The 10,436-nt window shown below is 43.5% G+C and overlaps 1 protein-coding gene across 1 annotated transcript in view; it reads left to right on the forward strand.

Moving 5' to 3' along the window:
- glra4a (glycine receptor, alpha 4a) overlaps positions 1-9,792 on the forward strand; it is a 95,617-nt gene extending 85,825 nt beyond the window's left edge. Inside the window, exons 6-9 of the mRNA XM_052512462.1 lie at positions 3,605-3,742; positions 4,025-4,239; positions 5,070-5,219; positions 8,757-9,792. Of these exons, the coding sequence (XP_052368422.1) occupies positions 3,605-3,742; positions 4,025-4,239; positions 5,070-5,219; positions 8,757-9,053 (800 nt within the window). The 3' untranslated portion in view covers positions 9,054-9,792. The remainder of the gene's footprint in view (positions 1-3,604; positions 3,743-4,024; positions 4,240-5,069; positions 5,220-8,756) is intronic.
- The last annotated feature ends 644 nt before the right edge of the window (positions 9,793-10,436 follow it).

Genomic DNA, 10,436 nt, shown 5'->3' on the forward strand with positions numbered 1-10,436 from the left:
TCCAATCGTTTTTCCATTGGAACCATTTCCCAGTTTGACCACTAGGTTTTATTGCTGTTATGAAACCTCCACTGTTGGCTTCTATATGTCGGGGTATGGATACTACTAGGTGTCCATGCCGGATGCTGGCCCGTGTTGACTCCAATGCTTCCCACGGTTGTATCAAGTTGGCTGGATGTCCTTTGGGTGGTGGACCATTCTTGATACACATGGGAAACTGTTGAGTATGGAAGAACCCAGCAGCATCGTAGTTCTTGACACAAACCGTTGTGCCTGGCACCTACTACCGTACCCTGTTCAAAGCCACTTAAATATTTTGTCTTGCCCTTTCACCTTCTGAATGGCACACATACACAGTCCGTGTCTCAATTGTCTCAAGGCTTAAAAATCCTTCTTTAACCTGTCTCTTCCCATTCATCTACACTGATTGAAGTGGATTTAACAAGTGACAACAATAAGGGATCATAGCTTTCACCTGGATTCACTTGGCCAGTCTTTTGTATACTCAGTGTATTTCAATGCCAAATATGATAAAGATGAATATATATATTTGTGGGAATCAATATGCAGATGCATATACAGATGTAGGATCTTAATTTGACCTATATTGTCACAGCAAAATAATCCTGCAGCAATAGGATTTTAAAGTTTAGTTCATAATGTTGCTTGATTGTGGATAGGCTATTAGTTGGCCACAATCAGGCTACATGAAAAGTGCTAAACTGTTAATATAACCATGTTGGTTTTCTGTGAATGTATGCAAATTATGAAGCTCTGCATTTCCTGTGGTGCAGGAAATTTCTCAGCAACAAAAGAACGATCAAATTAAAATCCTACATCTGTGAGGTTCACTATTCTCATCATTGCCCTACAGAGTAACCCTATACCACTGTCGTCGTCGTCGTCCCCTCCGTTGTCTGCAGTTAAACCCTCCTAAAGTGTGGAGATCAAGTGAGGAGAGATCTTGTCCAACAGCAGAGAACGTGCCAGCCAGCAGGTTTACTACCTGACAGGGCCATTACAGGAGTCCTAATCCTTTCTGATTAAAGGAAGCCCTCCTCTCTGTGGCTCTAAAGGGGCCAGCCAGCTCTGTTTTGACAAGTGTTACTACACCGCCCAAGGGTGTGATCACCTTGTCTGCCCGGGAGGACAGGGCGAGGACACAGTTGCAGGTTTAACTGCCACGCGATGTGCCAACTGCCAACGCTGCCACATTGAGAGAGAGCGAGGAGGGAAGGGAGCGGGAGGGAGTGGTCTGAGGATTCCAGTGCTGTTTGTTACCTGTAATCTTGATGCCTTGAGCTCTAGTAAACATTTACATTTTTTATGTTTGCCTTATTCTGACAGATCATGTAGCTATTTCATATTTCAAACAATCTTTTAAACCATGATGTGTTCTTGTGACCCAATTTGGTATCATTAAACTAGTAAGTAAATGGATAAAGTGTAAATCCACTGGACAGAGTTAGACTGGACTAATTCAGAGCACCATCTAAATGTGTTTTTTTACAGGGACAAGGCCCATAAACATCAAAAAGAGACCAGACCACATCAATACGAAACCATATTCTCTGCTAGGTAACCTTGTCAAACACATCCAGACAGTCCAGAGAACATTTCATCACCGTTATGAAAACCTTGATATTTTCCTTGCTCGTTAATGAAGGTTGTGTGAATGACTCAGAACTCAACAGGGGAGAAATACGTGTGTTTTAGTGGTGGCGTTGTTTTCAGTCTGCTGGTAAGGATCGGGGGATAATATCTTCAATAATTGATGTCTTTGTTACTCGGGCCCCAAGGGGCCCCAGATGGACATCAGTAGTATTATTCAGATGTGTAAAGTATTCCACGGCAGCCTCAGCTTACTGTCCTTTGTCTGAGGCAAGGCACTTCTAAACAACTCCTGTATACTGTGCTCTAATGGGCGGCCGAGGGTGGGGTGTGTGTGTGTGCAAAGCAATTACAGTCTCGTCTTGAGTGGTTATGTACGGGTGCTTGGTCGAGTGTGATGTATGTTTGCTTAAACTGTAACCTCACCAAACTGACAGGCTTTGTGGGTCTTCAGCGGCGCAAACACGTGTAAGCGAATGCAAGGGCAACCCTGCATCCATTAAGCCATTAGCTCCCGCTGTCGGGGAGGCATGCACCTCACGTTCACCCTTCGCATTCAACCTTCAAGCAACCGGTCTGCCACTTTGGAAGCTGTGGCGTATGACCTTTATCATGACAAACAGGCGGGGAGGGAGATGTGAACAGAATGGCAGCTGGACTGAGGGACATCGCCCTATATATCCCACACCTCTCCCTCCCTAACTCTTTACACCCTGGTCTATGTCTGTCCAACCCTCCATCTCTCCCTTTCTCAACTCTATCCCTCTCTCCATATGTCTATCATTTAAGCTTGGGCGGTATACCATACACCAGGTTATTTGTAAATGGCCACAGGATGGTTTTTTAATACCATTTGAAACTTTCTTTTAAGTTTTTCAATACATTGTAGTTACTTTTTAAGTAAATACCTGCAGTCAACTTGTGCAATGCGTTAGGACATAAAGCAGGTTATTACATATTATTTTACATTATGAAGCTTATAGTTCCCTAGAACAGCCAGTCACGTGTAAATAGCACAAAGGGAGAAAGCCGGAGCAGGTGAGTCCAGCTGTGTATTGACGGGTCGCGTTTCATATTGAATGTTTTTGGTTTCAATGGAGTGATAAGGGACGTGCAACTATAGATTTCCGTCTGAAATACGTTAGTGCAACACATTCGGCAGAAAATGTGTTAATTTTCATGAACAGAAGTGGAACGCTATTCAGCTGATGCATGGCCATCCTATTTCTAATGTTTATCATGGTTTCTTGAAGTTCATCTTGAATTTTACCAGAGAAAAGTAGGTTCGCTATACCAAGAAAAGTACCAGAGAAAAGTAGCTACACATCAGTCAAAGCACTGTCTGCTGATAGAATGCCCATTCTTGAATTCTCATGAGTGGAGAAGTGCAAGTGAAGCACAAAATGTGTGTGATGCCCAGCAGAAATGACAAAAATAAGCATTTGAGATCTGCCTTTACAAAACGCAGAATAAGATTACTTACGTATATTATATTTTTTTCCTGCGTGAAAAATTCAGATTAACTTCCCTTACGAAAAAAGATTGCAGTCAGAGTGCAGTATAACCGAGGTGCAATACAGTATAACTGCAGTTAAAGTGCACTATGCTGCAAATACTGCCTTATTGCTTAATTATATTGCAGTACACTGCAGTTATTCTGTAGCTCCTACATATATTTATAACTTTATGAGCTGGATTGCCTGTCTTTGCAATTTGTTATTTTTGTGTGTGTTTGTTGGCATATTTAGCTAGCAGACTCATTGGAAATTCGCTGTTACTTGTGCTACTTTTGTTAGCATTCTGGAACAGATTCCCAATGGTCGTTTTTTTGCATTTGTTTGGCGCCCCCTGGTGTATCAAGCATGTAATATTGTAAATCCCAGAATGAAGATACAAAAATCTGGAAACCGCCCAACACTTATATCTTGCCCTTTGCACCTCTGTTTCTCAATCTCTCCCACCCCTCCTCCCCCCACTGTCTCGTTCTCTGTAGTTGGGTACACCATGAATGATCTGATCTTCGAGTGGTTGGCCGAGAACCCGGTGCAGGTGGCTGATGATCTGACGCTCCCACAGTTTGTGCTGAAAGATGAGCAGGATCTAGGCTACTGCACCAAGCACTACAACACAGGTGGGACCTTGGTGGAACTTCACTTCCATTGTTCTTCTGGTAGAAACATAAATGACAGTATAGAGGTTTGGGGATTGAATTCAAGTTTAAGAAAAGTTCAGAGCATAAAGACGGTGCTTTATGCTCACTTAGTTTAACTGAGAAAAATATATATAATTAAGTGCTCAATGGAGTAGCAACAACTTCCTTATCAACATGGACCAGTGGCAACTTTTCCAACCTACACATTTAAACATTTAGACTGACACACATACTTGCCATTTCTATTGTTTCCGGTGGCAGGTAAATTCACCTGCATCGAGGTTAAGTTCCACCTGGAGAGACAGATGGGCTATTACCTGATCCAGATGTACATCCCCAGCCTGCTCATTGTCATCCTGTCCTGGGTCTCCTTCTGGATCAACATGGATGCTGCCCCGGCTAGAGTGGGCCTAGGCATAACCACCGTGCTCACTATGACCACCCAGAGCTCTGGGTCCCGGGCCTCTTTACCCAAGGTCAGCAGAGATAATGGTCTACCAACCTCAGGGATGTAGTGTTAAAAAGTAAGGCAAGTAAGCGGGATGATGGACGGCGAGTATAGTAAGTGCTAGCGCGCGTAAACACTATACACCAGATGCGTCGCTGTAGGAACCGCTAGATTTGGTGGGTATGTATCAGAATCTTTCAAATTGTTTCAGTCCAATCAAATGACTCCTCTCCCAATGCTGATTGGCTATTTCAGATGTCACTTTAGTAGGCTGGTTCAAAGTAGACCATGCCAATTTTCGAAGTATGAAGCTAAGATCAATCTGATGTTACCCCTGGTTATGGTCACCTGACCGATCAACAGAACGCAATGTAACGGTCCAGTTCATAACCAATACTTCCAGCATCTGCAATGCTTGCCATGACACACATGTGGAAGTACCTGGATAAGTAACTGCTGCCTCACGCTAGGCCTCTAGGTTTGACGGGTTAAGAAAAAAATCACAATAGCTAGGTTGGGCTGAATAAGGAAATATCACAATAACTAGGCCATGTCTAGACAGGTAGCTGGCAGACTATTGAATTTCCAATTTGAGTTTGATCTGTTTTGACCTTGGCGTGTTCATGAATAGAGAGTTGACTTTACCTGGGTCTTACTGTGACCTCTCAAGGATGATGTCTGCCTGTATCTTATTGACTCCCATTGGAATTCTGAGCCATTCTGAGGACATGGCTCCATAGTCTGCCTGGTTGAGGGATGGGTTGAAAGTCACACCTCCGTCATTATGCGCACCAACACCTCAATTGATTGGCTATTGATGACCCGGCGACATTGTGTACTCCTTCCCTGCGTCTCCAGGTGTCCTACGTGAAGGCCATTGACATCTGGATGGCCGTGTGCTTGCTGTTCGTGTTCGCCGCACTGCTCGAGTACGCAGCAGTCAACTTTGTCTCACGGCAACACAAGGAGTTCATCAGACTGAGGAAGAAGCAGCGGCGGCAGAGAATAGTGAGTGTAAACCACCACACACACACCTACCTGTCATCTCCTATCACACTGACTTATGCCCCATGTCATGGTGCGCCTATGTTTATTCAGAGACTGACAACGGCAACACACTACAGCTGGCCGTCACATTACATGAGAAAAATCAGCTCGTTTCAGGCTCAGCTCATTTCCATGATGAGCACTAACTTTCATAGAGGTTTGTGTGCTCCCTGCTCCCCCCGGCACACCATTCCCCTGCTGGGTTAACAGGCTGTTTTCCAGCCTCACATCACTGGAACTCTGGGAAAGTAATACAGGGGGTTTTAAAGGATGAATGAGAGCTTACGACTTAAATTGCTGATCTGAAGTATTACTTTCCAGGCAAACAACCAATCCACCATGTACCCACTTGTAGAGAGTGTAGAGCGGTAGTGCTACTGAGAGCATATGATCAAATGGAAGACCCTTTAGCGAAACAGAATTAAATCTCAAGAGCAGAGACAAGAGTCCGAAAGAATCACATTAAGCTGTGCTCCAAAATGGCTGGGCTGCTTTCCCAGACTTGTAGTAAAGCTTCCACTGTCCAGGGCAGACAAATCCCACAGATTTAATGGACCGTCTACTGGACCCAAATCAATAACAGGGGAAAAAATGATTGTCCACAAGAGCAAGAAGTAACTCCTCCCATAGCGGCTATATCGGTCCGTTAACACAGGACTAGTAAAGGGCCAGTACATTACTTTTGTGAGGAAATATTAATATTGTTTTTTAATTCCTATTTTTTAGCACCCTATGACTCCTCCTCTCCACATCAGTTGGGCAATTACTCCCGTCGAGAAATTTGGCTTCTGAGTTATCCATCTAGGGTGGTATTGAAGCAAAGCCTTGGTCTGATGGAGCACACCTGTCTACTGCCACCGACTGACCAGGGTTCATCAATACCTATTGTACCTCCATGGTCTTCAGCTTTGAAAAACCAGAGAGAGCAGTTAGACCCTGAGTTCCAAGCACCCATGTACTTCTACTGTATACACTACAGCTTACATCATACAGGAATTATAATGTGTTATATTATAGGGTGTTTGCCGAGCCAACAATTGTAGGGTGTTTGCCGAGCCTACTCTAGTTCCTTAAGGATATTTTCCTCAGCCTCCTGAGCCACAGTAATTCCTTTGGTAACAGCTATGGATGATGAATTGTACTTTCAACGTTTTCCTTGAGCACTTCTGACTTAAAGACTAAATAGCATAGCTTGTTTTCCATTTAGTTCCACATCACCATGTTTGATACATTTTATGTCCACTTTTTTATCACACATTTTGGCTCCAAGCCAGTGCTTTAGCTGAATTTGGAATGAAGCAGAGAAGATTTCCTGCACTCAGCAAAAAGCAGATTAGCATTTCTGTGGAATTAAGTTTGAGGAACTTAGCGACTCTTTCTCTCGGGACCCTTGTAATATAATAAAAGCTGAGCAAATAAGTACACAGTCCAATGTGCAACTGGTTTCTGACTGGTATTGAGAGAATAGCATGGTTTCAAATGGCATTATTCCAATCTGTGTACTTGCTCCTTTCCCTATGGAGGCCATGGCCTTGGCCAATCAACCGGGGAGTGTAGAGTCACTGAGGAAAGTGAACGACCTGCCTAGCAACAGCACTACCAGCACCAGCTACCACGGGAACCTGAATCAGCACTGCAGCGCCTGTGCCAGGGTAAAACCAACCCGTGTCACCCCAAACTGAATGTCTTCCGCCACTTCTGATCCCCAAACTGAATGTGGTCTGCTCCACCATATGTTTGCCTAAAACAAGCCCCTTCTCACTCTCCTTCCCCTGGTTTGGCTCCTGACCTTCACTCCGTCCTAATTATAAACATTTATTTGAAGTCCGATGCCTTTCTATGTCTGCGGCTCCAGGTGTGTTCTCTCCCTCGTCTGTAATCACTTTGTGGGGGAGGGGGGGTTCACAGTGCCTTCAGAAAGTATACATACCCCTTGAAATATACTTACCTGTTTGATTTCAAAGTGGCGACAACTACTTGCTGCTCTGACCCCCAGGCCCAAGTCGATAATGTAAAACGTTGGTGTGAATTTCTAGCAGTCGGGTAAAAGGAAAGTCACCAGAAGTGCAACTCCATTTTTAACACCAACTTTTCCACATACACTCAGTTTACACTGGCAATAGGGCAGTTCGGGAAAATACCCGGTGGGCTGGTCCATCTTTAGGACGCAGAGCGGGCGCAGCCCATGGGCATGCAAATGTTATGATTTTTGCTCAGAATGATCACCATTTGGCTAATTGACTGCTGTCCAATTAACCAGACGCTGGCCCAAAATGGACCGACCCAGGGCCGGTGTGTCAGAAATGCCCTGGCCAATTTCTGGTCCTTGTCCACCCCTGCTCTGCAGAGTCAGGACACTGCATGCTGTTGATCCCAGTGGTGAGAACGGCACTCCTCTTCAACAAATCACAAAGTGTGTACCAAAGCTACCTGACTGGGGCCATGAGCACGGGCCAATGATGATGAGTACCTATTATCTTTAGTGAAACGCATCATTAGACCTCAGCACATGACGTACTGTAGTTTAGGTGGAAGTAGAAGAGATAGTTAAGTGCAAGAAGATCTCCTCATCCTTCTGTTGTAAGGTGTAATTTGTCATTGTGCAACAGATAAATGGTTAGTTTCTACCAAGTTCACTTACAGCCAAGGAACAAGGCAGGCAAGTTGGAGAGGGAAGCCAATGCTCATTATTGAAGAAAAGAACATGGCGGAGCTGAAGTTGGGCAATAAATGGGGACATATTGGTAACTGCCCTTCACTAAGGGCATTAAGGGTCAGGGAGAGAGACACTCGAGGGGGGGAGGGTCAATTGACTCACTGCCTTCACACTGACTATTAATCACCCAATTTAGATCCTACATTTCCACTTTCCCCCTGCCAAATGGCATCTCTCAAGGTGTCAAAGGACTGTCAGCGTTAAGCTACATGTCTATTAATATTCTCCACAAAGAAAGGGAACAGGGCGTCTCACTCTGCGTGGAAAGGGTGCCATCCATCACATGGTAATGCCCATTGTGAGTTTTTTGTCGGACCCCGACTTTTCACTCAAGCACCTTGAGAGATCATTAAAAAAAGTGTCCTTAGCCTACAAAGAAAAATTGAGTAGATTTTTGTTATACTGATAATTAAAACGTCCCCTTCGCTTTAATGACGCTGTGGACACTCCAGAAAGGCAGATGATTGAACAAAAGTGATCTTAGGGCGCTGGCTTGATTAATCAATCAATCAATCAAATGTATTTATAAAGCCCATCTCTCATAAAGAATCCATCACACGAGGCAAAAGTACAACACTTTAGACTGGAAGTACATCTCCCTTTAAGTTATATTTTCAGGCATGCTTGATGTTTTTTTTTTTATATCGTGCCCTCACCCTATAGCCCTTTTGCTACGATACACCCCAAATGCCTGTGTCTGAGAATTATCCACTGGGAAGAAATATGAGCTAATGCCAGTTGACAGTGTGAAGCCAATCTGTGTTTTCCTTTTGATCCCCCAGGAAGAGGAACTGGCGAGAGACAGCCGTGGGTTTTACTTCCGCGGCTACGGACTGGGTCACTGCCTACAGACCAAGGACGGAACAACTGTGGAGGGGGCAACAGTCTTCACCCCGCCACCCCCAGCGGTGTCCACAGTTTATGATGGCGAAGCGGTCCGCCAGCGCTTCGTGGACCGGGCCAAGCGCATCGACACGATATCCAGGGCCGTCTTCCCTCTGAGCTTCCTCTTCTTCAACATTTTCTACTGGATCACCTACAAAGTGCTGCGACACGAAGACATCCATGCAAAATTGTAATACACTCTCTGCTCTAATCCCCACAACTTCCTCATTGTTTCATGCTACATTTCAGTTTTTCTTCTTTCAACCAAAACTGCCTGCAAGATATACATTAAAAAGGGAGGATTAAGTGTTTCAGAGGCATATGCTTCATAACCATTGATCCTAAAAACTCTGCTCAGGTAGGTCTTCAGGATCTCAGAGCGAGAGCATGTGAGCAGAGAACGAAGTGAAGATATGGATTCAAACTGGTGTTAGATTGCAGTTTGTTTTTTGCATTCTCTTTTATCTTACTCCTCTTGTTTTGACTGGATTACAGCAGATGCTACAGGCGCTAGACTAGAGACATAACAATGCTAGTCTTTGAACTTCTGCCTGAACTCTGAAGTCGTTGTCTTTGCCTTTAGCCATATTCCAAAGTGAATATTGATTGTAGCTGGATGGATAATACTGACTTGAATTTTAACACTCAATGCATCTTTGAATGAATGTTTTTAAAAAATAACAATTTAAAAAAGGCTTTTTTACAACTTTAGATTGCCAAACAAATTAGGGAGGGATTGGGGTCTTTGATATTCTGGATATTTAAATGGGGTGGGGATATGTTGTTTTAACTACATATGACGAGATTATATATGTATCACACACAAATGTATAAACTGTAGATAAACAGAGTTGTTCATCGATTGCACACCTCACAAATGTGTATTTCCTTTTGTCTAACATTTGAATAAATGGGATATTCTGCCAGGAAATAGCAATTGCTTTTGCTCCTCTGTCGCTAAATGTATTGTTGGCGGAAGATCAAAATTGCTTGCATCACAGAAGAGCAGAGCTATAATACACAGAAGATTCAAGACTGACTTTTAAAACAGTCAGGAAATTCCCCAACAGATTTACAGCATCATAGACAATTGCTTTCTGTTATAGTCTTCCATTATAAACTGGGTGGTTGGAGTCCTGAATGCTGCTTTTGCCGAAAGCCATGGTACAGTATATCAGACAATACCACAGGTATGACAAAAAATACATTTTTACTGTTCTAATTGCATTGGTAAGAAAGTGTATAATAGCAATAAGGCACCTCGGGGGGTCGTGGTACAGTGGGGCAAAAAAGTATTTAGTCAGCCACCAATTGTGCAAGTTCTCCCACTTAAAGATGAGAGAAGCCTGTAATTTTCATCATAGGTACACTTCAACTATGACAGACAAAATGAGAACAAAAAATATCCAGAAAATCACATTGTAGGATTTTTTATTTATTTATTTGCAAATGATGGTGGAAAATAAACTTTTGTTATTGACCAAATACTTATCTCAATACTTTGTTATACACCCTTTGTTGGCAATGACAGAGGTCAAACGTTTTCTGTAAGTCTTCACAAGGTTTTCACACACTTG

The sequence above is a fragment of the Oncorhynchus keta genome, chromosome 4, assembly GCF_023373465.1.
Source record: "Oncorhynchus keta strain PuntledgeMale-10-30-2019 chromosome 4, Oket_V2, whole genome shotgun sequence".
Taxonomy (NCBI): Eukaryota; Metazoa; Chordata; class Actinopteri; order Salmoniformes; family Salmonidae; genus Oncorhynchus; species Oncorhynchus keta.